Source organism: Neovison vison, chromosome 11, assembly GCF_020171115.1.
Source record: "Neovison vison isolate M4711 chromosome 11, ASM_NN_V1, whole genome shotgun sequence".
Lineage (NCBI taxonomy): Eukaryota > Metazoa > Chordata > Mammalia > Carnivora > Mustelidae > Neogale > Neogale vison.
In genome coordinates, this window is record NC_058101.1 from 107,223,300 (window position 1) to 107,250,229 (window position 26,930).

At 36.6% G+C, this 26,930-nt stretch overlaps 1 protein-coding gene across 2 annotated transcripts in view; it reads left to right on the forward strand.

Moving 5' to 3' along the window:
- PPP3CA (protein phosphatase 3 catalytic subunit alpha) overlaps positions 1–26,930 on the forward strand; it is a 325,304-nt gene that overhangs the window by 284,987 nt on the left and 13,387 nt on the right. For both annotated transcript variants that reach the window (XM_044224402.1, XM_044224401.1), the window contains exons 9-11: positions 2,718–2,843; positions 5,219–5,293; positions 24,543–24,627. In XM_044224402.1, the coding sequence (XP_044080337.1) occupies positions 2,718–2,843; positions 5,219–5,293; positions 24,543–24,627 (286 nt within the window). The remainder of the gene's footprint in view (positions 1–2,717; positions 2,844–5,218; positions 5,294–24,542; positions 24,628–26,930) is intronic.

Consider the following 26,930-nt stretch of genomic DNA (forward strand, 5'->3'; position numbering starts at 1 on the left):
TAAAATCTTTACAAAAATTTTAAAAAGGTGGTATGTGAAACACAAAGAAACATGAAGCTTATTGCATGATACTTCTCTTTAAAGATCTGGAAATTATGTCTTAAAGACATAGAAGAATGGCTGAGATCAAAATTAAATAATAAATGCAATATAGAGGTGTTAGTCAATGACTTTTGGAATTCAGAAATTTAAGATTATATCCACTAGAAGAAATCAGAAAAGATTTCACTGGAGGGGTAGAGTCTGGACTGGACACCACAGGATGGAAAAATCGGGGTACTCAGCAGTTTCTAAGAAAATATTCCAGGTGAGGGCACCTGTGTGGCTCAGTTGGTTAAGCGTCCAAGTCTTATCTCAGCTCAGGTCTTAGACTCAGGTCTTGATCTCAGGGTCATGAGGTCAGCAGTGGGCTCCACACTGGGCATGGAGCCTAGGCACCTGCATATACATACGTGTTTATATATATGTATATACATACATGTACATATACATATTTATATGTACATATGTATATTCCAGGCAGAGGAACAAATGCAGTTACTAAAGCAATGCTATGTGAAAGATGTTGTTAAGTAAGAAGTTAATGCAAGGGCTCAAACGCAGTAAACTTTTGGCAGCTTTTCAAAAAATAGATTTTGAAGGGCTGTCTTTATTATCTGTAATCAAATGCTACAATGTAAAAATAATAATGAAAGGGTTGATTTCTCTATGTTTTAAACCCCTAAACAAAACAAGACAAAACCCATTTGATATCATCTAGAATCTCTTCAGTAATTTCCACTAATGTAATGCTAATCAGGCCATGAGAGGATAATAAAAGTAAAATCTTTCCAAAGCTCAAGAAGGTATTATGTGAGAGTTTTGTTCTTCATATTTAAAAGATTGTCATTTAGAATCAGAAGCATACTTGTTTTGTATTTTTCCAGAGGGTAGATTTGGATCAGTAAATGGTAAGGAAGTTTTCAACTCAACTTGAAAACTTCCCACAATTTAAAACTGTCTATCCATAGCACAGATGATGCCGTTAAAACATGTAGCTTTTCCTAAATTGAAAGTAGAAAGAGTCAATTATCATATGGTTTCACTTACTTGTGGAGCATAACAAATAACATGGAGGACATGGGGAGATGGAGAGGAGAAGTGAGTTGGGGGAACTTGGAAGGGGAGGTGAACCATGAGAGACTATGGACTCTGAAAAACAATCTGAGGGTTTTGAAGGGGCGGGGGGGTGGGTGGGAGGTCTGGGGAGCCAGGTGGTGGGTATTGGGGAGGGCACATATTGCATGGAGTACTGGGTGTGGTGCATAAACAATGAATTCTGTTACACTGAAAAGAAATAAATAAAAAAAGAAAAGAAAAGAAAGTAATCAGAAAAAAAAAAGTAGCTACATTCTTTCATGATGACTAGTTGATAACACTGTATTGTGTAATTGAAATGTGCTAAGAGAGTAGAACTTAAGTTTCTGTCTCTCTGTCTCTCTGTCTCTCTGTCTCTCTCTCTCTCTCACACACACACACACACACACACACGATAACTAAGTGAGGTGATGGATGTGTTCATTAACTCAACTGTGGGAGCCGTTTCACAATATACACATAAATCAGATCATTATGTTGTATACTTTCAATACATTACCATTTATTATATCTCAATTATACCTCTATAAGGCTGAAAAAAAATGTGGGAAATTATATGGGGCTCCTGATTGATTAAAGCTCCAGATTAGGAAAAAGTTCAACTAAAAAAAAAAAAAAAAGTACTCACAGAGGGGTTCCTTGCTGGCTCAGTCAGCAGAGCATGCAACTCCTGATCTTGGGGTTGTAAGTTCGAGCTCCATGTTTGCTGCAGAGATTACTTAAAAATGAAATAAGAAAGGGGGGGGGAGGTAAGAAGAAAGGTAGGAAGAAGGAAGGAAGAAGGAAAGAAGGTAAAGAGAGAGAGAACTCACAGAGACCTACTAAACTTGTATCAGGATTGTTATAGAATGAATTTCTGAATCAGGTTGCAAGTGCGACTAGGGATGTTCTTAGGATCTCGGCAACCATAACTTTCTATGTAACTGTGTATCTAAGCTACAAACACCATGCAAAGCAGAGTGAAATTCAGGGGGAGATTCATTTTCCTCAGTCATAGGTGGTTCATTCTTTTCAGAAGTCAAGGGTGAAGTCAGATACCAGTATAAAATTTTGTGCAGGATTCAATCCAGACACTTTATTTTATTAAGTCAAGAATGCAATCTAATTTAAACTACTGCGTACAACCATTGTGAGTTCTACTGGGAAATGTGTGGTTTTCTTTTTTCTTTAAGCGTAGAAGTAAATTCTGTTCAAATATTTGTGGAGATTATTAAATTGTCAAACTAATTTAGCTATACTACACTTTTGTTAGGCTCATTAGATGTTAAATACGACTACCATGTTCTTGGATGTGAGAGGGGCTTGACCAATTCCTGACAGACTTTTGATTAACCATCTTATATAAATATTTGCCAAATTGTAATGCCATTTCATATTAGCATTCATATATTGTGCAGTTACATATTCTACTGAGTATAGTTTAATTCCCAATGGTATAAACATTTGTGACTGATGAAGCTACTTGTCTTGATGTTTGGAACTTGAGTCACACAGTTGAATTCTCTGGATCAACTAAAGCCACGTGGGGAAGCAGAAATATGTGCATGTGAAGCTAATGCCCTTGTGTTTGTTGTTTCCAGCTGCAGTATTGAAGTATGAGAACAACGTCATGAATATCAGGCAGTTCAACTGTTCTCCTCACCCATACTGGCTTCCCAATTTCATGGATGTTTTCACTTGGTCCCTGCCATTTGTTGGGGAAAAAGGTGTGTTGGGGAATCTTGAGATGTTCTTCATGTAATCATACAAGAAGGAAGGGGAAGAGATGGGGACTCTTCTAACCAAAACAATTCATGAGCTGCAACATGAGAGAAATGATTTGAAAGTATGTCACCGTATATACCCTGTTCACAAAATGCAATGACTGAAATAAGAGGAAGCAAAAGCGATGAAAAATACCAGGAGTATTTGTATCATCTCGTTGGAACAATAGAACCCTTTTAAAAGTAACAGATAGGGCACCTGAGTGGCTCAGTGGGTTAAAGCCACTGCCTTCAGCTCAGGTCATGATCTCAGGGTCCTGGGATCAAGTCCCACATCGGGCTCTCTGCTCGGCAGGGAGCCTGCTTCCCTTCCTCTCTCTCTGCCTGCCTCTGCCTACTTGTGATCTCTCTCTGTCAAGTAAATAAAATCTTTTAAAAGTAACAGATATATAGTTTTAACTGGCTTCAAGCTGTAATAATGGCTCCTTTTTCTCCTTAACCCTTTGTATTAATTCAAAAGTGCTATTTTATTTTACAAACTCCCTGTCAAATTAAAAGGTTACGATAGCTATGTCTTTCTCACGCTTCTGATGTTGATAATAATCATAGTATGATAGTGATCAATGGCTATAATAATTTGAAAGACAATATATACAACAAAAATATGGTTTATGACAAATAGAGAGACCATCAGTGTTTACCAAAGGAGACAAATTTACATTTAAAAGTTGTAATTATTAACTTGTCCCAGTTTTTCAGAGGAATTGGCTTGCTTTTCCTTCCTTCCTTCCTTCCTTCCTTCCTTCCTTCCTTCCTTCTCCCTTTGTTTTGTTTTCTATTTTGATCTAAACCTCAACAAAAATTTCAAGGATAGGCTGGCACCCATTGAGCCTGAGTGTTTAGGTCAGGAGGCCTTCGGACAGACCAGGTCATTCATTGTGCATCTTGGCACACAGCACTAGAGCAGGTAAATAGACATCAGAATAAAGGTAAGAGTTTGCACATGTTTCAGCATCCCCTCGGAGGGTTGTAGAGAAAATCTACACGTTTTTAAAAATATTTATTTATATTAATAAGTATATGTAATATATTAATGTAATATTTATTTTTTGATAATGCTTGTGGGGGGGTTTTCCTTTAAATGCCCTACAATGGGCATATATAACCCAGAAGTTATGATTGGTCAGCGAATAAATCTTTCTTTCAGACACCAAAATAAGTCAAGAATCAATTTCGAGAGTCTCTGATAAGTATTCCCAGCACTACCCATGTCACCACATTCCCGCCCTGATCATAACACGGCATGTGTTACTGTCCTCTGTTGGCTTTTCAGGAAACAGAAGCAGTGTGAATCCTGATAACTGTTGGGCACCCTTTGAACACCCTGCAGTTGGGTTGTTGCCATTAAATGCTCAGATTTTGAACATCTGTTATAAAAGAACCTATTCATGTATTTGAGTACGTAATTCACTTTTGATAATTAAACTGAAACTATGGATTAGTGTAGACTACACCGGTGTCTTACTCTTTATCATATGTCTTCCACTCTAGAAGAACATGGATTTCAAAGAGTGCCTCTTGAGGAAATAGTGGGCAAGTTTCTTTTCACCTTCATGATAGAAACCAACCTAATTTTAGAAACGGTTAAATGTAAACAACATGCATCTTATAGTGTAAAAGTGATGCAGTACTAATTTCTGTGACAACGCTTTCATGCAGTTTTATTGTCATCAATTTAGCCAACTGAATTTCTTGTTAAACTTACCTAAGTTTTATTATTAAGGCCTTTTGAAAATAAAATTTCGTGATGTATCAATTCATTTATTTTTTAAATTAGTATCCCCGAAACTACCTCAAATATATTAGTCCCTCAATCAGCATTTTTTATTAAACACAGAACTACATGCCTATCACTGTGCTGGGTTCTCTGGGGGATTAAAAAGATTTAAAAAGAGATCTAGCATTCATTGAGTTCCTGCAAAACAGAAGGTCGCAATGTGGTCTACATCTCGTAGCCTCATTGTACAACAAGTAAAAATTCAGAAATAGCCCCTTTCCTCTTTCATAGACATATGGTTGCAAATATGCAGCCACATATTTGGTTGTCCATTGTCTGTTGACCTATGGCTAGTTAAATGTTATCATACGATTTCATAGACACGAGCTAATACTTTTATAAACATAAAGTCTGTGTAGAATCACAAAGCTGGTTATCTTTAATGATCTGAATTTTATAGAAACTATCTTGCAGGAGATTCTCTATACAATACAGGTAAGAAATGTTATTGCTAAGCTTGCTCATTAATAATGCCAGAGTAATCATTAAGGTTATAATAAAAAAATCTGAGCATTTTTGCTTTTATTTTTTTCCTTTTTAGTGACCGAGATGCTGGTAAATGTCCTCAACATCTGCTCAGATGATGAACTGGGGTCAGAAGAAGATGGATTTGATGGTAAGAGACTTGAGCCTATGTGCTAATGCTGTTTGCCAGGTAATCACATGGTGTCTCCTAGGTAACCCAAAGAGCAAGTCTCTAAGATTAAGCTTATGTTAAATTATAACATAGTAGTGAGAATAGAAGGTACTATATTTTCCATTTGCTTTGAAGAAGTACATACACACACACACACACACACATACACCATGAAATAATTTTCCCATTACCCTGAAAACAGTGAACTATTTCAATAACCATCTTTCAATAGCTCACATTGCTAAGGGACTTTTTTGGCCCCTTAACAAAAAGAAAAATTCAACCCCGTAGCAGACGTTACCATTTACTACGTAACTTTCGAAGAGTGCCTTTAGTGAAGTTGTTCCTGTCAGCTATTCATATTTTGATGTTTATGATAAAAGAAGATATTTACACATTGATATGTTGATATTCATGTCAATACGAGTATTTTTTTTTTCTACCGGTAATAAGTAACAAATAAGCTATGTCGCTTTTGTATTGTTGTTTAAGATACTATTTGGTGTTCTGTTACCCTTGAAGAGTATCCTACTTCTGTAAGAGATGAAGACCCATCACGTGAAAGATGGAGAGAAAAAATTGCTGTGGCACTTACCATGGCACCCCAAAATCAGTGCAACCTAACCAAAATGTAGTTGGAAGAAGAGAGTGTGAGAGCAAACCATATTTCCGTAAACATGAATAAGGACCTACTTTTTGTAGGATACTTAGGATGCCAAGATGCCGGAGACTTCATCAAGTCGTAGTCTGGATAGAGAGACTGATGCATAAACAGAAAATATCAATGCAATAAGACAGATTATAAATTGAAGAGTGAATGTGGCAGCAGAAATTAGATATTATGGAAATTTAAACTGATAACATGTTTCCTTTTTTTTTCTTTAAAGATTTTATTTATTTATTTGACAGAGAGAGAGAGACAGCGAGAGAGGGAATATAAGCAGGGGGAGGGGGAGAAGGAGAAGCAGGCTTCGGGCTGAGCAGGGAGCCTGACCTGAGCCGAAGGCAGACGCTTAACAGCTGAGCTACCCAGGCGCCCCAACATGTTTCCCTTTTTTTTTTTTTTTTAAGTTTTGACTATCTTTTTTTTTTCCCAATTTATTTATTTTCAGAAAAACAGTATTCATTATTTTTTCACCACAGCCAGTGCTCCATGCAATCCGTGCCCTCTATAATACCCACCACCTGGTACCCCAACCTCCCACCCCCCTGCCACATGTTTCCCTTTTAAAACTGCACTTAAGTCAAATGAAAACTGAATGTGGTCCTTTCTGAAAGTTAGAATCTAAACAGCATGATGTAATGTTTACTTGGATTTAATGCAGGTCACATCTACAAGTGCAAGATACTAATGCTTCAGGCAAAAGTAAAATAGAAGTACTCCTGTGCTCATATGAATTGAGTCTATAAACTTAGGTAAATGTGGAGTATCAAGTTGGGCCTATCCTTTCCCGGTTTTTCTCCTTTCTATAACTTCTCCCAGCTTCATTACTTGTCTCCATAGCCTATTCTTTAGTCATAGATCACATTGCAAGGGTATGTATATTATAAGGAAAGAGAGAAAGTAATATATATAATATGTATAAATATACATGAATATTTACTAGGTTAGAATTAGCTAACAAGTAGTTGTAAGAACTTACTTCAGTAACTATATTAATATATTCATATATTTTGAAATATCTAATAGTTCAATGGATATTTTATGCTTGATCCAGGTTTTAGATGTTTCATATGCTATAGCCACAGTTCGCTACTGATAACTCTTCCAGGGACAGTGATATCATTCAAGAGATAATATTTTTATCATGACAGATTTTTCTTCTAAAGAAAGAATACCACCCTGGCAGAACGTAAATCTTAAAAGTCAACACACGCTTTTCAATAAATGTCTTTCCCTATGGTCCTTTTATTTCTCAAAAGAAAGATTAATTAGCATTAATACAGTCATGTGCCTCTGTTAACGAATCTATTGCAGTCAGGTTCATTGGCCAATATTTATAATATAAACAATGTGATAAAAATGTAACATAAAGAATAAATAGTACTGCGTAGTAGAGCTGTAATAAGATGTTTATAATAAGTAGACTATAATTATACATTAATCCATTCACTCAGCAAATATCTATTAAGCACCTAGTGTGTACTAAGCAATGCAGCTAAAATGCCTGTACATTTCAACAGTACAGGTGTTTCCTGCCATTAAACATTACCAAGACTAACTCAGTGCTTAGGTCAGCAAAAGTTCTCTTTAGCCACCCTCTTGGTCACTTACATGAAAGGGTATATTTTGTGACTTACTCTGCTTTAGAATAATTACTTTCAGTCATCATCCAGTTACTTATCTGCAATTGCTTTTAAGTCTGTTAATTCCAATTATGGAGTACATGTCTTTCAAGAGATTTGGACATTTTTTTGTTTGTTTCTAAGCAGACCACTGAAATTTCACTCTACTGTGCTTAAATCTTTAGTCGGTCATGCAGAGAAAGAGCTATGACCACTAACTGATCTTTAAGCTCACATCTTATAATTAGGCCCTCTAAAGAAAACAAAAAGAAAATAGAAATAAAAATTTTAATTAAAAGTATGTTGAACTTAGGACATTATGCATTTTGAAGTAAATACTCAGAAATGTTCTTTAGTGTCTTGTGTAACATGATGCAAAAACTATGAATTTCTTTAAAGGTACTCAAAGTACAAGTTGGAAAACTTTCCAGAACTCTGACTGTCTGAGATTATCGTTTATTGAGAATGTATATCGAAGTTTCTTCTTTTGGAGTGAGGGGTGCAATATTATTTTCAACCTTAGGAGAAAGTATCCCATTCCTCCCAGTCCCTCCCACATGCAGCCTGTAGTCTCTCTTTCTCTAGGGTCGGGCCCTCTGCTCTGCCTACCAGGCTTCCAGGCTTATTGACTGCAGAGGTGGAAAGCAGGAATCAGAAGACTGCAAAGCAATTGACTGAGCCTCTTCCTTAAAGGGCTGCTAATTCTAAGGGTGGGGTTGGAGAGATGTAGTATTTCTTCATGAGTTATTTATCAAGTTCTTCTTAATATTTTGTTCCATATTCAATGTCAACTGCAAAGTCAAAGGTAGTAATGATAATCTCTACAATCCATGACTATCTTTTTGTCTTATTAGATTGACTCCTTAGTGTCTATAAAGTCTATAGCAAGTAGGGATTCTTTTCATTTCCTAGAGGAATGGAAGTTATGGGATGAGTTTTGGTTTTCCTTCACATTCCATCAGCTCCCCTTTACCATTTAACGATGGCGATAACAGCATCTGACACTATGTGTCAGGCATTATTCTAAGTCCTTTATATATATATTCACTCCTTACTAATTTTACCCTTCTGAGCAACAAAATTCATAATTATTAATGGTCATTATTTTTAACTACATTTACTAAGTGATTTATATTATCTCCTTCTCAAAACAACCTGTTGATATAGATGCTATGATTATCCCTCTTTTACATTTGAAGTGATTGAGACTGGATGAGGTGAAGGTAAAGTGTAGGGTCACACAGCTAGTGAAGTAGTAGAGCCTGGATTCAAAGTAATGTCTGCCTTGTTCTCAGACTCTTGAACTTTCTACAAACTGTGATTACAATGCTTAAAATCTTTTTCTTTGAAACAGTGTGATGCCTTTTTGTTGCTGTGAAGAAACAACAGTTAAACATAATATAGTTTGTTCTGTTTAAATATACTATAAAATAAGAAAGTAGTTTTTTTTGCACCATTTAGCCATGAAAGTCAAATAAATGGCAAATAAAACAGTTTCATTCTATCCCTTTAATTTTAGTTTACTCCAAGAAGTTATGTGATTCATTGTATTCAGGATTTTGTTGTAGCTGAGCAGACAATTAACTCCTGGCTCCTCTAGTCTTTGCTAAGTAGAAATCACGCCATGAATTTCTTCTCCTTAGTGTCTGCCTTACAAATAAAGGAGTTTGATAGCCTATCTAGAACAAGGTTGCTATTTTAAATTGGTCTGTGGTTCTTTTATGTTGAAAATAAAAACTTGTATTATCTTGTAAAGTTTTGAAACTGTTTAATACCAATGCATGTCGTTTGAGGATCTAATTTATATATATTGGGGTCTTTCTTTCCTGTTTCTACTTCTGATTTTGGATGATAAAATTATAGTCTGGTTTCAATTTGGGGTTGTTATTCACCAGACCATTTTAGAGAAAAAAGAAATCCAAATAGATGTATTTCTTTTGGGTAGTTAATTCTCATTAATGAAGAAGACTCATTTCAGACCAAAGATTAGAAAGTTATCCCAAAATTGGGATGGGGGGAGAGCTGACAGAAGTCAAGCAAACTGCATCATTTCAAAGATTTCTTTCTTGTTCATTATTACAATAAGAACATCTGGAATAGTGATAAGCATTAGAAACCTAATAACAGTTTCATGAGTTAGAAATATTTATTTATTTGGATATTTCTTTTAAGTCCTAAAATCGTAGACTCTGAGATCACATGTATGTGTTTGTGTATGTGTGTGTACACACATACATACACACATACACAAGTTATGTTTGAGACTATGTTATGTGGCAAGTCTTGCTACGACAGAACAGTGAAGGTGAAACTGAAATCCTGTAGAATAAGAAAGGAAAGAAAAGAATAATAAAATGAAGACATTTCAAGCCAAATATAGTTTCAGGCTGCACTGGAAAGACTTAATATTAAATTAGAATTTATTCCTCTGCTTTCATCTAAAGAGCAAACCACATGGTGGAACTCTTATCCTTTATCCACATTTTTGCGTTATCCTAATATTAACCACAGACCAGTCACTGAATATGGGATCAGAGCAGTTTTTTTGCAAACCTCTATGAAACCATCTAAATTTATACAAGAAAATTATCTCCCATCATCTGCTTTGAATTATTAGGTAATTCTTGATATGAAATATCATAGGTTCCAGAGTGTCTCCCCACTTCTTTTAGTCTAACTTAAAAAAGCCATTTCCAACATTTTGAAGGGTGAAGTTGGGAATTAGTGGCACTAACATGGCACTTGATTGGTCCCTGAAGAATACCTCTATAAAGGTTTGGTTATATTATTTTCTATCAAAACTGTGTTTAGTTGCCATGATGAACGTTTGAGACAAAATTTCATCTTAAAAACTCCCTTCTTCTGCCCTTGGCATCTGGCAGCAACACATATGCCAAGAGCCATTAACCTAGAGTATCTCTTATGGCTGCAGTTATTGTCATTTCTGTGCATCTCATAATATCTGAAAAAAAAAAAAGATGTATGTCCTATAATAATTGACAGTTTGGGGTAAGGGGAATATTAAGTTTTAATATAAAAAATAGAAACATTGAGGGGTGCCTGGATGGCTTAATCAGTCAATCATCTAACTTTAGCTGGGGTCATGATCTCAGGGTCCTGAGATGGAGCCCCACATCTGGCTCCCTGCTCAGCAGGGAATCTGCTTCTCCCTCTCTCTCTGCTTCCTCCCTCAGATCCTGCTGTCTCTGTCTCTCTCTCTCTCTCTCAAATAAAGAAATAAAAATCTTAAAAAAAATTATAAAGACCCCAAAGTTTACCTAGAAGCATTAAAAATAAAATAGAAACATTTAAAGATTTATTTATTTGAGAGAGAGAGAAAGAGAGAGAGCAGGGGGAAGGGCAGAAGGAAAGGGAGAGAGAGACTCGTCAAGTAGACTCCCCTCTGAGTGTGGAGTCTGACATGGAGCTTGATCCCAGGACCCTGAGTTTATGACCTGAGCTGAAATCAAGCCTCTTATCCAGCTTGCACCACCCAGGAGGCCCGAAAATAGAAACATTTAGATATAATAAATAAGTAAATAAGTAAATAAATAAATAAATAAATAGCTTCAAGGAACACAGGGTGATAGGATTCTTGTTCTGTCAACATTTTCACATAACCTGAAGTTGGTAAGCTTGGAAACATGCTTGCAAAATGAACAAAGGATGAGTAGGAATATAATTTAGGAACTTGATAAGGTACCTAAAAGTTTAGGTGACCAAATCAAAACAATGATAGTGTTAAGAATAAAACAAAGTGAGTTATTTTAAAGAACAGTCCAAGGATTTAGAGCTATAAATCAAGGGGGCAAAGGAAAGAAAAACTGATTTGGGTGGTTTAGGCCTAGGGGTCTAGGAGGATGGGAACATTTATGGAAAAACACACAAGTTTCAGGAGAAATGAGTTTAAGTAAAAGGGACACACATAGCTCTGGAAATGTCTAAGCGAGGTTTGGAAGTGGAGTCCTGGAAATTGGGAACAAAATCTGGGCTGGTGATAGAGGCTTGGAATTAAATGTCACAATCGACTCTATTGGCCTCTAAAGTTGCTGACATAAAAGGGTAAGATTAGAAAATTGCAGACTAATCTTTTAAATTAACCCTTGTTGAAGCTGGGGGAAAAAAGACAAAGGAGAGAAGGAGAAAGAAGGAGAGATCAAGTAGAAAGGACCAGGATTGTATACCGGTTCAGGCAGCAGCTGTTAAAAATATTTACGCCAAATGCAGAAAAATTACTGTGAGATGTAAGTCTGGCCAAAATATGAAATATTAGGACATCACTATGCTTGTCAGATATCAGATTATTGAAAAGAGATGTTTATGGTAGCTGTGGTATTTATACTAGCTAAAAAAGAACATAGCAATCATTGGCAAAGGGCCAAAAAATAAAATTCAGAGTACCTCAATTTTCATATCATATTTTTATTTTATTTTATATATTTTTAGTTCTCTATAAAAATACTCCTTTATGGAATGTCTTTTTCTGTATATGCAGGCAAACACATGGTTTCTGCCTTCGTTGAGCTGAGAGACTCAGGCAGCAAGAAATGGATTTTAAGTATTTTGTCTTACAGAGGCTTGAAAGGGTTGGGGGAGGGAGCATGCATTGGGACAAAATATTTGATAACTCAAGGAGAAAATTTAGAGGAGTCTTTCTTGTCTTTTACTTCTGACAAGGAAAAGAAAAACACCTTATGTATATTACTGCATTTGGATGTACAGCCATGTGAGAAATCCATGTAAGTTTTCCAGGAAATGATATGAAAAGATGAGTTTTAGTTGACTGTTGACCAGTGTTAAGTTCTCTTATCTTTTTTATAATATTTGAGTTTGAGTGAGGTAATTGGAGAAAGGAAAGACATACATAGAAAGAAAAAATATTCAGTATTTTATAAAAGGTTTTGTTATTTTTTCCTCAGGATTTTATGAATTACCATAGAGTTTAGTGTTGTTTTTTTTCAGTTACTTAATATTTTGGTCTATAATGTAGAGTGTAAGCCATTTTTGTCACAATAAATGTATCCCTTGTACTCTGTACCATTTATAGTAAGGTAACTACTTTTGTTTTTTTATCATGGTTATACCATAAAAAGGAAGCAAATAGTTTATATCCAATATATCATTAAAATTGAAACATGTGTAAAAAAATACACAGGGATTTCCTACATAGTAGACTAGAAATTCCCATCGTATTTATGGCTATTGGTGTTTTGGGGCCTTGACTATCATACAAGGTGCCTGGGTAGCCATCATTTTGTAATCAGTATCGTCAAGTCTAGCTTATCATATTTAGTTGCAACAATTAAAGTCCTTTTAAGTTGCTAATTAAAATGATACAACAACACAGACATTGAAAGTATTGCTTTCCCTTCATATTGTACTACCATGGTTTTGCACAAATATGCTTCTTTATTACCTAGCCGGATTTTCACATTACGAAGAAGCCAGACTTTGCAAAACAAAGTAAACATGAAAAAAACAGCCATATCATTATTGGTATTTGGTTGGATCATGTCCACCATTGGCTAGAATATTATGCTTACAGTAAGATAATACTCTCAAATTTTATGTTGCATTTTCAGAGATACATGTATTTTACACATGTACAGTATTTATACCCAGGTTTAAAAGTCATTAATTTTGTAGTATTTAAGCCTTCCTCCAACTAGTGGTGACATTGGCCAACTTACACTAAACATTAGCTATTGCGTATCTAAGCATACATTTCAACTGAATGTATTTGAGAAAGAAATTTGAAAATTTGAGAAAGAAACCTGAATACATTCTTTATTTGAAAGGAATTGAAGTAGAAAGCTCTTTTTCCTCAATGAAGGCAAAGATTTTGTGTATATGTCTATACTTTAGAAAAACATCACTTCTCACAAACGAGGTTAAGGTAATTTGCATGTGAGAGAGGCATTCTTCACAAAAGGGACTAGAGTGGTAATGGAAGCTTGCTGGAAAGTGATACCATAAGAAAAGATAATTCGTCTTGTATTTTTGGCAGAGCTTTCATGATTCTCTTTGTACTAAGCCATTTTATGGGTCCAAGTTGTCTACCTGAAGTACTTATATGAGAATAATTATTAGCTAATTAACAACTGCAGACAGAGTTGTTGTGAGTCCAACGTTTGTAAAACATTCTTTTGATAATAATCATTTGATCTCTGATAATGAGTCTATAAAAGACTCATATAGATAATGAGACTCATATAGATAATGAGTCTATAAAAAAGTGAAATAAGTGCTCAGAAAATCTAGATTTTAAAAATATTTTTCTATGAGTATAGTCTGTTTTTGGTCTTCCTCTTTACTTATAAAACTTTTACTATACTTTTACTATAAAACTTTTCTTCCACTTTTTCTCAGCATAGAAATAGACATCTTGATTATATTTTGTCAGCCCACCTTTTGGAAGTGTTTCTTTTCCCTTCCCTTCCCCTAACCCTTTTCCTTCCCTGCCTCCTTCCTTCCTTCCTCTTTCTTTCTTTCTTTTTTTTTTTTCCTTGAAAAGTGAAACCAGCAGCATCCTGGCTGCCAGCATTTTCCCCTAGTAAATGTGCCATCATATGGGGCCCAGCCTTTAGCCTGGTTGGCACAAAATAAAACTGAGGTCCCAACTTGGGGAGCTTGATATTAACAAAGATCACACAATCTTTTAATCTACAGTGAGAAGTGTGAGTGTTAGAGGAATTGGAATGTCTACCTCTCCACAAGCATTTCTTTCTTCTTAATAATAATTGCAAATACTACTGAGTACTTCTCATGTACCAAAGCTCTGTGCTAAGTGCTCTAGCAGGTAACATGGTATTGGGGACACATTTGTTAAATGTTGGGAGTGAATGAACACATTACTTATTTAATTCTTCAACCCACCTATGAAGTGGATCAGTCAACCTGCTACTGTAATGGATTTTGGCTCTGGGTCAGCACTTTTCAGCTATTAACTTTAGGCAAATTACCATCTCTATTCCCCAGAATCATGCTAAGGACGGTGGAGACTAATAGTACTTCCTCTAGTGGTTGTTCTGAAGGTTATATGAAATAATGCAAATAAAGCACTTTGAACCTTCTTGACTTTATACAACCTAGACTAGAAACCTAGTCACCTGCCCAGGACAGCACAACTAGTGAACGGAATTGCTGAAGCTCCAACCTAGGTCTTTTATGCCCAACCAAAATTCTTCACCATGGTTCCCTTCTACCTCCCACTTGCCAGTATCTTCAGGTCTTCAGAGAAGTGAACGAGCCTGCTATTCATGATCCGAAGCCTTGCACTAAGGCCAAAACCCTTGAAGCCTTTGCTCCCTGGACAGAACTTCCCTAGACATTTCAGATGTTTGCCTCAACTTCTCTTCTGTACTCTGCCTCTGTGGCCCACCAGCACATTTTTGATTTGGTGTCTCCCCTTCCTCTGATAAGATAATAATATCTGTAGGTGTTGTTTAAGTCTCACTTAAGTCTCCTGTACATGCCTGTGTACTGATCATAGGCCACAACCCAATGCTCATTTCTTTATTCTCATTCTTGGGAAAAACATCATTGCATCCCCCATGTGCTGGCAAAACACCCACCTAGGTCTTGAAGAGCGCCAGAAGACCTTTGAGTGGCTTTGTTTCAGATAAGCTCAATACAGGCCCGTGCCTCCAGGTGGGACGTGGCCGGCGGTGGGGATGGGGGGATCTCCACTGTCAGACCAACGAGTTGCCTTACTTCTCTTGGCCTGTTTTTTTATTGTGCTGTCAGATGGTGCTCAGTTCATTTTCTATCTAGCATATGACACGTAGGACCATGAAATATATTTTACACTGTCCATTTCCCCCCTTGATTTGTATCATTTCAGAGATAAATTTAGTTTGGATAGTTTAAATGTAGTTCTAACATTTGATGAATGCATAAATTCATAAAGGTCCAGAATTTCCTTCTAGTGCATGCATCCTTTTGGCATTTAGCATACAGGCACAATGAGGTCCTTAATAAATACCTTTTTGAACCGTTACATCCTCACCTATACACAGAACAATCCTGGATAGCTTGGACCTCCAGGCATTATGATTGTTTCTCCCATAGCCAAGAAGTCTAAATTATTAACTCGGCATTTATTATTTCATTTCATTTTGCTTTGATTTTGACTTGTCAGTTTACAAATTTGATGTGTTTCTGTCATGATAAAGAGGCCAGTCTGACCTGGCATGTGAAATCCCATTAGTTTCTACTTTGGTAAGTATAAATCAACTCAAATGTTCTTTGTAAGGTATAGTTTGACTATGTGATAGTTTCTCGAAAAATCAATAGAAATTCTCCAATGTACTCTGAGATCTTTTAATTTTTACCCAAGTTAGATTTATGTGTATAGCCAATTTCCGCAATTCTTCTGAGTAGTCCCTGAACAGATGGGACAAAATGTCTCAGAGAACAAAAGTCCGTGGAATCAAATTAAAACTTGTAAACAGAAGTAACTTTTAATTATGCAGGATAATCAAATAATGACAGTTACTTGACATTTGGGAGTAGTCTGTACATTTTTAAGATTTCCTATCCAGATAATTCATTTATGATTTATGACAAGAAAAGTGGGGAAAAAACAGTCTAGGCTCTACTGGCCTTTCTTGGAATCCATTACATAAGAGAGGCTTTTTATTTAAAAATATATATATATATTTTAAAGGATCTTCTGTTCCTTTCAAAATGGGATATGAGACAGAATCATCTTATGCCAAATATCACACTATTGCAGGGTCTCTTACATGCTGAGATTTTAGTTGAACTAAAAAACATATGGGAAAAAATTGAGAATATGTGGTTTGGAGTGAATTGGAGTGAATAACCATTATATTCCAATTTTATCACCTATGTATATGTCATATGGTAGAATGAAAAACAAAATCAAAAAGTATTCCAAACATTTTAGGTTATGATCTTCAAAGAGATGAAGTTTTACAGAATATATTTAAATCTGTGATCCAGAGGGTGTTTTCCTACCTCACAGAGTAACCTACGTAAGCAGAGGGAGAGCTGTTTGATGAGGGCCAGCACCTAACAATCTCTTTGGGCTAGATTTAACTTGAACTTTTGTCAAGTGCTTGAGCAGTACAGATCTCCAAGTATGGCTAGTCAAGGAGCTCTTCTGGCAGCCATCAACCCTAGAAACTGAGCGATCGCTTTCTTGATAGAGTAGCAGTCTTCATGCTAGAACATTTGTACTACTGGGGTTACCCGTGGACGTCTCAAGGGGAGTTTCAAGGGAATCCATTTTCTCATCTTCAGCTTACAGATGTCCTCCTTCCAAAAACTCTCCTGAGCTGGAGAATGCAGGCCTCATTATAGCTTCTCCTTTTCCACCTCTTCTTTCTCAATTGTCCTTCTCCCACTTTAACAGAAAGGCATAGGTCTCCAGAGACATCACCACTGTGAACCTTGCCTTGACATGTTTAGTACTGGGTACCAACAGAGAAATGCTGAAGACTCAGTGTCTAGAAGTCTCCTTGCAAGGTGACATAACCGTCCCCCATCTTTGTCACTAAGGGATGCATTCCTATAAAACTTTATTTCTATGATTTTAACATATTTTTAAATACTTATCATAGATTTATGCTATCTAGCTCATTTATATACTACTAATAATTGTGATCTTGATTACAAAGGAATTTTTGAACACTTAGGGCTTCATTGTGTCAGGAAATTTTTTAAAAATACATTTAACTCAGGGGCACCTGGGTGGCTCAGTCAGTTAAGCATTTGCCATCAGCTCAGGTCATGATCTTGGGGTCCTGGAATTGAGTCCCATGTTGGGCTCCTTGCTCGGCAGGGAGCCTACTTCTCCCTCTCCCTCTGCCTGCCTCTCCCTACTGCTTGTGTGTTCTCTCTCTCAAAAATAAATAAATAAAATATTTTTAAAAAATAAAAAATACAGTTAACTTGGATTTTGAAACATATTTTTGATAATAAAGTACAGTGTAGTCATAAAACTATTTTAAAGTATAAATATATAATTCACTAGAGTAAAATCAGAGAAATGGAAATGGAAATACAATTTCAAAGAGAAATAGGACTCAAGATTTCTACATGTCAGTGAGTATCTTGTTCGTGGACTTTTTTTTCTTTAAATGGGTGATGATGGGATGAAATTGTTGTGACATTTATATGCCATTAGTTTAAAAAAAAAGGTAATACAGTCATTTTAAAAATGGAAATATCTATTATTTACAACTATTTAAATTTAGCGGTGGGGATAGTATACTTTGGAGGATAGTCTTTAATAGATGCATGAGTAAAAAATGTAAAAGCCACAGTTTTAAAGTCAGTCTGTCATAGTGAACACAGTTACTCAGTGTTGATGGTGCTATCCCTAAATCCAGGGATTCAAATGCCTGACGGTGTGGGCAGATGTTGTAAAGCACTTGACAAGCTCATAGCCAAGGGCGAAACCAGGTGGATGTCTATGTAACTTACAGATAGCATCACTTTGTTGGCATGTAGAAGCTCAAGATTTATTACTATAGTAGGCCAGGGAAACAAAAGACAAAGAGTAAGGTTTAGGGATTATGGCACATGATTTGGATTCATAGCCTTATGGGGACATGTGTTCTCCTAAATAAGATAGCCTGTGTACTTATAGTGTTATCATTATCATCTGTAAAAAAGTGCAGTTATGCAAGGTTTTTAAGGGGCATCTGAAGACTCTTCTTTGTATGATATCTTGTATTTCAAGGTGCTAATTTTGGATGGAAACCTAACTAATTTTTGTCTTTAGTATAACACAACAAAAGATATTTTTTATCTCAACATCTTATGCTTAATTCCATCACTAGCCTTTATTCAAATTCAATAATTGCTCTTTTTGATGAAAAATACAATCTGGGGGTACATCTAAACTCTGCTTAATAATAATGAACTATGATAGAATTTTAATTTCAAAGAGAGTAAGTTTCCTACAGAGATCAATTTTGTTAACAAATTTGGAAAAGTGGTAACTTTTCTCTATTAGTTTCTTAGATTCTAATTAAAAAGGTAGAGATTTGAAGCTTACCAGCAATATATAGTTCTTAAAATATCTTTTTTGGAAAAAAAAGAAGTGCAAAATGTTAGTGTATATGCGTACTTTTGTATAAAATATATTTTATTTAATAATATATGCTATGAATATACTCGTATTAAAAGGCATTTTAAGAAAGAAGCCTAAATAATAGCAAAAATTGAGGCCACTTAAAATAATGAGGTGGAGAATTTCTGCTACCATTCACATTAAAAAGTAAACACCTCACTTTTCTCTGCTTTTTTGGAAAAGAAGATTTTTCACATTCTAATAATCTGAAAATGTTCCTATTTTACAAGACATCTGAGTATAAAAGTTTTAAGTAGCTCATCATCTTCATTTCTTACAATTACCAAAAGGCATTGAAAGCAATTAGAATCCATTGAATTGGACATATAAAACAAAACCTTACTGGGTCAATGTTCTCTGGGAGCTGAGGAGGGATGGGGTGTATGTAGCCACACTGAGAACTTTCCTTTATTGCTTCCTTTGGCCAGCTCATGCATCCTCCTTATAACATAAAGGGCAGGATGGAGACACCTCTCTTCTCAAAAGCTTCTCTCCCTTCCCTCAAAACCAAGTTTCTTGCAAATATAGTTTTGCTTTTTTGACATTTTATTATTAAAATATTTTAAATATACAAGAATGTTGAAATAATTGAGTGGTCAATATCCATGTACTCATCACTTATAGTCTACAATTAACATTTGATTATATTTACTTTTACGTATCTACCTCTCTGCTCTCCATCGGTTCTATCCATCCATCTATCCATCAGTCCATCTCTTTCTTTCTTTGGTAGATACATGACAGGGTATGTTCTGTTAATCTCTACTATGCTAGTACGTAAGTATGCTCGTACGAGTATGCTAGTAAGTAAACTTCTTGCCTGAGTGTACTTACGTGCTCACGCCTTTACAGGTTGGTCCAGGCAGCTCCTGCTTCTCTCACCTGTCCTCACCCCAGCATATCTCCATCCACATAAGACTTCTCACCCACCACTGAATATAACATGGATTGTTGTGGCCTCCAAAAGTTTGCAAATTTTCTTCCTTCTACAGAGAATACTCATTCTCCTTGCTCTTTTGCTCTTGCTTATCCTTCAAGATCCTTTAACTATTATGATTTCAGTGAAGTTTTTTTCTCATGCCTCAAGGCAGTTAGTACCTGCTATCAATGGCATGCTGGTGTGCCTTTAACAACTCATCCTCCAGGGGGAAATGGCCCTAGTCTGTGGCATTTGCAGATTTCCACAGTATATATTCTCTTCCCTGCTACTGATGTCAGGCTGCCGGCATGAGGTTGAGAAGAGATATGCCCAGGGTCACCTGGTGGCTCATTCAGTTAAGTGTCTGATTCTTGATTTCAGCTCTGATCGTGATCTCAGGGTCCTGGGATGGAGCCTGTATTGGGCTCCATGCTCAGAGGGAGGGCTGTTTGAGATTCTCTCCCTTTAGACCTCCCCTAGCTCGTGCTGTCTCTCTCTCTTAAATAAATAAAATCTTAAAGACAAAAAGAGAGAGATGCACTCAGTCTACTCTCACTCTCACTAGTGGACTCGAGCCAGCTTGGGCATACCACTGCTACTATCACTTGATTTGTCCCACTCTCTTGTTGTCATTCCCGTGATTTCCTCCAGCGGAGATCCCGCATCCTTCATATTTCTGTTGCTGGCATTTAGCACGTGGCAGGTATACGGGATAAGATTCACAAGCACACTTAATGAAGAAATGATTTGGGTGGTATCGTATTCTATCTAGCACTTCCCACATAGTCTAATTCAGTTAACACGGAGGGGTTTGCAGCAGTACCTCAGCAGGCTGGAGCTGTGAGCTGGATGACAGAGCACGTGTGATGTGTGGCAGAAAGCCCATGTGCTGAGAATCTCTCTTCCCCCTAGCAGTTGGCTCCTCCCTGCAGTGAGGCTGCTGCACTTTCCCGGTCCCCTTAGAGGCTGCAATCCGCCCTGCAGGGATGCCACACTCACTCAGCAAGCCATTTGGCGTGGATGCCTTTCAAAGTCATGAGAAGTCAGCAAGGGGCTAAGTTAAGGTCAGAAAGGACACATGTTAAAAGCAGATCTTTAAAGATTTCCTTGGTCTCTACAGTAGCCTCTTCCACTTTGAGGGCAATTGAGTGTGCAGGTTTGCCTGGATTCTGGATATAGTAGCATCAGACCCCAGGCATAAAAGAAGATTAGAACTTAAAAGTTGAAGACAGAGAGAGACGGGCTCAAAAAAGAAGTGATAATTACCCGAATGGAAATACAAAATGAAATTTACTTAAAATGACTATTTCTTTTTTTTTAACATATGAAATGTTGCCTTTCCGTATGGACTTGTAGGTTAAAATGTTTTGTTCTTTTCAGTGAAAAATAGTCACTTCAGTTTTAATGTAAAAGGAATTTTCTGTTCCTCCATTATTTTATTTGCTTGATTTTAATTTGAGCTAATGTAGTCATTTCCAGGACTTAAAGAGAGGAAGTATGTTGACTGTGACATTGTGTTTGCATGTTGCAACTAGTAAAATTCTGAAAAACAAGCTTTTTCTTTGATCCCGCTATAGAATACAGACTGTGAGGGATTGCAATGGAACAAACATTATTTGAGTATTTCAAATTTTGGTGAGGTTATCCAAGTGTGGCATTAGTTTCATTTTGATTTTGAATATTTGGAAAATATTGAAGGCAATTTCTAACTTAAGAGATACTCATTTTGAATGTCTCTTCACACTGTCTACAATTAGGTTATATTTTATTTTTTGAGTAAATGTATTCTAATTTTATAAAAGGAGTAGTAAACTTTTTACCTGTGTAATTGAGACATTTAAAAAGAGACAACCGTTCTTCATTAAGAAAAGTGTTGTCAGGGCGCCTGGGTGGCTCAGTCAGTTCAGCAGCTGCCTTCAGCTCAAGTCATGATCTCAGGGTCCTGAGATCGACCCTGCTTAGGGCTCCTTGCTCAGTGGGGAGTCTGCTTCTCCCTTGCCTGCTGCACCTTTTGTTTATGCTCTCTCTGATGTAAAATAAATAAATAAATAAATAAATAAATAAAAATATTGTAACGTGCTGTGAATCATCATTTTTTCGGAGTACACCTATGAGTACATAAAGTAGAATAATCTGTTGCATGCACTTCAGTAGGTCATTTGATCTGAAAAAAAAAATAAGGAAGGACAGACTGGCTCTATCAGAATGTTGATTTTACATTTCAAATTCAGAATCCATTTGAGCATTTTTCTGAGAATCAGTTGATACTGAGCTGAAAAGGACAGCTCCATACAATTTCTTTCCCTCCCTTTCTGACTAGTTTCTTATTTTCCTTTGCTCTGGTTGTGGTTTTTACAAGGCCTTTACTGAAAAATTTCTTGGAGATTATCCTTCTTATATATTTTTCATTTATTTTATGTTTTGCCTTTCTCATTTCTCTTAAAAATATACAGTTTTATTTCTAGCTGCTCCTTCTTGCTGCTCTCCTTACCGTGCTTCTAAATATAGTCACCACTTTTGGACCTCACCCACATTTTACATTCTTTGTGTCTTTTGGATGGATTTATGATCTGGCCATACTGTGTGTTGGAGAGGGTCAGAATCTTTTCCCTGACTTAGCATCCCATGACCTCAGAGTGGACTGGGTCAAACACACTGGAAATACTAACTATAGAGCAAGAATAGCATGGTGTTAGACCCAAAACAGAATTTAATGGAATAACAGAAAATATATAGATTAGAAAGAAGGCTACCTTAAGGAGACTAATTGCGATCCCACTTTTTTCTTTATTTAACAAATGTTTCTTAGTAGTCTCTTGATCATAAATTACCTAAAATGCAAGCACAGGAACGTCAGACTTTTAAATGGTCTCTAGGACAGGATTTATTGGATAAAGATTCATAATTACAAATCATAGGTAGTAAATATCATTAGAAACCCAGGATAAATTTCGAGGCAGGGATCCGGCCACACACTGTTTTCTTCTCAACTGTTCTGGCCAACAGCATGTAATTCAAGGAACCTAGCAAATGAGAATCCATGGTTCCACTTAATCATTAGAAAAACTGGATTGGAGAGTGTTTTTTTCTCTCATGCATTGAAACTTCCTCTACTCGTCTGCAGGCAGAATAGCTGCTGCTAATAAGTCCGGCCAGTCAGTATGTTGGGAGATACCCGCCATGCTGGGATTGCCACAAGGGAGAAAGAAATGGTCAAAAATATGGGCTGTGTTCAGGTTAGAGAGACAAGGGGAAGAAGCCACCTCGCTGGTACGCACCTTCTGGGGAACACCCGGAGGTGAGGTGGGTGTGCCCTCATAGCTCTTCTGGCGCACTACCCCCCTCAGGAGAAGGAAGTGGCCCATTGTGTTTTCCTTTTCCTTGGGGGAGAGAAAAGCAGAGGTTTGGGTTTTGTTTTTGTTTGTTTGTTTTTTATCCGGACAGTTCAAAATTGTGTGTGTTGATGTGGGTTTTCCTTCTTACAGAAATGTTAGGGTGGTGATTAATTATTTGACTCTCATCAAACAAGGAAAAGGATTCTAAATCACATTCTTAAAAGCCTGTGAAGAACCTGAGGTTCCTGGGTGGCTCAGTTGGGCAACTGCCTTTGGCTCAGGTCATGATCCTGGATTCCTAGGATCAAGCCCTGCAATGGGCTCCCCACTCAGCTGGGAGTCTGCTTCTCCCTCTGACCCACTCCTCTCTCGTGTGCTCTCTCTCATTCTCTCTCTCTCAAATAAGTAAATAAAAGGTCTTTTTAAAATTAAAAAAAAAAAAAAAAAAAAAAACTTGCTGAGAGGAAAAACCGGAACTCTTTCCATCCAAAAAGGTCAGAAAGCTTGTCCTTATCTCAGATTAAAAGACCAAAACTTGTACCAATTAGCACTGGTGGGCTGCAATCTCTAAAAAAATTAGCCGACTTAATAAATTGTTCATTTGGATTAAGAACATTTCTGATATTAACTGAAAGGAATATTTTGTTGTATTTCTGTTGGTGGCAGTAGAACTAGAAAAACAATCTTGTGTTAACACTTCCTACAAAGTCCCATATAATGTATAATAAGGCTATCTGAGGCCCTTTACCTTGGATTATAAAAATCTTAGAGAGATGTTTTTCTGTGATCTGCACTTCTGCAGACATGCTTTGGGAATTTAATAAAAAATGAAATAGGTTCACTAAAGATCATATAGTATTATTTTTAAAACATGATAAAAATGTTTACAAGTAACAATAACCTGCATAGATTGATTTTTTTTTTCATTTGGAAAATACAGTAAGTGGTAGAAGTTACTCAGACAGACCTGTGTGTAACTTTTACATAAGTACTAAAGTACAGACCGTGCCACCATCTCTCACTAAACCCAATGCTGTAGTTCTCCATTTTCCCCTCTAGAACATGTGAACCAGCAGAAGATGGAAGAGTATCAAGTCCTAAAAGAAATGTTTTTATGGCCACTAAATGACATACATGAGGTTTCAGGGAACTTAGGGAGTTGAGACTCCCTTCACTTCAAGGGAGAACTTTCGAAAAAGGAGTTTCCTAAGAAAGTAGTCTTCTCAGCATGGAGTCCAGAAATGAGTAGAAAATCCTGGTGACTCACTTGATTCTTTTTTGCCAATACATACTCTCTCTGTAAAAACAAAAAGGGACGCATGAGAACCAACCTGATCAGCTCCGTGATTTTTCTCTTTACCCACCTCTCCTTGGAAATCTCGAAAGTTGTGCTTTGGCATTTTGGGGACCTCTTAAGGGCCACATCCAAGTATTAATAGCCAGATGTATAGGTTTTTAAAATTAATTCTGAGGTAAATCCACTGTTGGGGGAGGGAGGTGGTTTTGCTTACTGTAAACTTGTAAAATAATTACAGTTAGATAAAAGGTCACTGACTACTTAACCCTCTCTTTTTTAAAATATAGGAGCAACAGCCGCAGCCCGGAAGGAGGTGATAAGAAACAAGATCCGAGCAATAGGCAAAATGGCCCGAGTGTTCTCCGTTCTCAGGTGGGATCATCGTTCTGGTGTTTCTGTTTTGAATGTGATTATGTGTCTTTCGATAAACATTTTAATACTGTAATCTGGTAATATAAGTATTTTACTAGAAAATATTTGCTTTTTCTTAGTTGTTTTTTTTTTCTTTTAAATGGGATTGTTTGTTTCTTACTTTCTTAGTCAAATTGAAATATTCTAAATTATTTCCTTAGAGAAAGCCTCTAATAAGGCTTTTTCACATTTTAACACCATTTCCTGCTGGACTTTAGAAAATTTATTTCATGATAGGTTGAAGTTGTAGTAAAATAGGAACGCTGTTATAATTCATTTTATGTTTCATTTTGGTTCTGTGGTAAAAGATGAATTTATCAGGTGCATTTCACTAGAATTTCTAGGAAATGAACATTAATCATTGAGCTTGTTCATGTGACTCTGTTATTCTAATAAGTCATTGAGAGAAAAATAGTTATTTAATAGTTATTTAATATTTCAATTCCCATGCAGTGGTTATTTTTAAATAGATCATGAACCATGTTATTATTAATCCTACATTGTAAAAACAAATGTTTTCTTGAAGAGAACTAACTGCACTTTATTTAAATTCTTTTATCTACTTTGGTAAGACAAAGTAATATATTTCTCTTCAACAAATTGCCTTGAAATATGACATTATTTGTATGTGAGGAGTATATGGTCAATTCACAATTCCCCATTAACAAGGATAAATAGATATACCTTGCAAAACAGACCATTTCCATGTTGTATGATTCATAACCAAATTTTTGCCAAATTTTTATCTCAACTCTTCTTCCTAGAGTAGCTGCGTGGGCTCTTCTGATTTCTCCTCTGGCTGTTGCTAGTCTATTCCTGGTAGAGTCACTAAAGAATAACCAATTAGCTTGTTGCCAAAAGCAGGGAGCTGTGAAAAAGATGAAAGGCAATCTCGTCCTTTCTTAAAGACACCAAATCAAAGTCAATAATAGCTCCGTGCTGACCAGCCAGATCTTGAAGAGTCATGTTAAGGCTGAAAATAGGGCACTGTTGCTCCTTACAGCCTAATGAACGAGGCTGCCTGTGCACTAATGCTTTCTATTCCTGACTGAATTTCCAGGACTCACTCACTCATTCAGTAATAACTATACACGTAAAGCATTGATTACATACCATGAAGAGAAAAAGGCGGATAGCAAGTGGGACATGAGGCACTTATTTTAGTGGGTGGCCAACAAAGAACTTTCTGAATAATAGCATTTGAGTAGGAAGTGTGGGGGTGACCTTCACGAAAACTCAGAGTTAAGAGTGTTTAAGACAAAGAGAAGCAGGTGCAAAGATTCTTGGATGGAAACCAGGTCATCAGTTTTGAGGCCCAGGAAGGTCTGTGTGGCTGGAAGGATGTCTTGTGGCAGCAAAAGACCACGTGAAGATCGGAAGTCCACTAGGACTTCTGCAGAATCACTTGCTTGTTTATCATACTTCACATTTACTGACTTTTTTTTCTTGATTTTTTTTTTCTATCTGAAGTCTCTTGATTTTTTTTTTTTTCTATCTGACGTCTCTGTGGGAAGAAGTAAAAACAGCTCCAAAATTTCCAAGTGAAAGTATATTTAAGGAAAAAAGGAAAGCCTTTCTTAGTATAAAAACTTGTTTCCATCCATGTTAGTTTTCAAAGCATATGAAGGTGGTAAAGGCAATGCTATAGAGTCATAAGTAGGTGTCAAGATTGGAAAGTCCTTCTAGTCAGTCCCCTGCCCACAGGTACATAAGATGGAATTGTGCCCAGCTGAGAAATGGTCTCTTCACACCCAGCAATGGTCAGTGACTTGATGGAGATTGCATACATTGATGGAAAATAAAAACAAATATATTGTATTGCAGAATGCAGGGAGTGTCTAGTCTGAGAAAAGAAGGTGAAGGTTAGCAAGGAATGACGGAATGTTAGATGTGTACAGTACACTGAGTCAGGTACAATGAATACCAAATTGGAATGACAGACATGTGGACACGAAACTAATACAAGACAACGAAATGTGTGCTAAGTACATGAAGAGATGCTCTGCTTTGGACAAGGATGGGGTCCACGGAGTTCTGTTTCCTGCAAAACAGAAAACAAGAAACGATGTTGCTCAAGAGGTTGACATAGGAGGAATGCTGTGAAGGGTAGGTAGCATTCCTTTAGGTGGTGAATTGTGGAACAGGCAGGTTTGGGAGCTGAGAAGTCATCAACCACACAGTCACATGGTCCTAAGGACAGTGCTTTAAGATCCCTCTTGCTAAGTGCCAGGTGCCCTGTCTCATGGTGTATGGATTTGATAGTA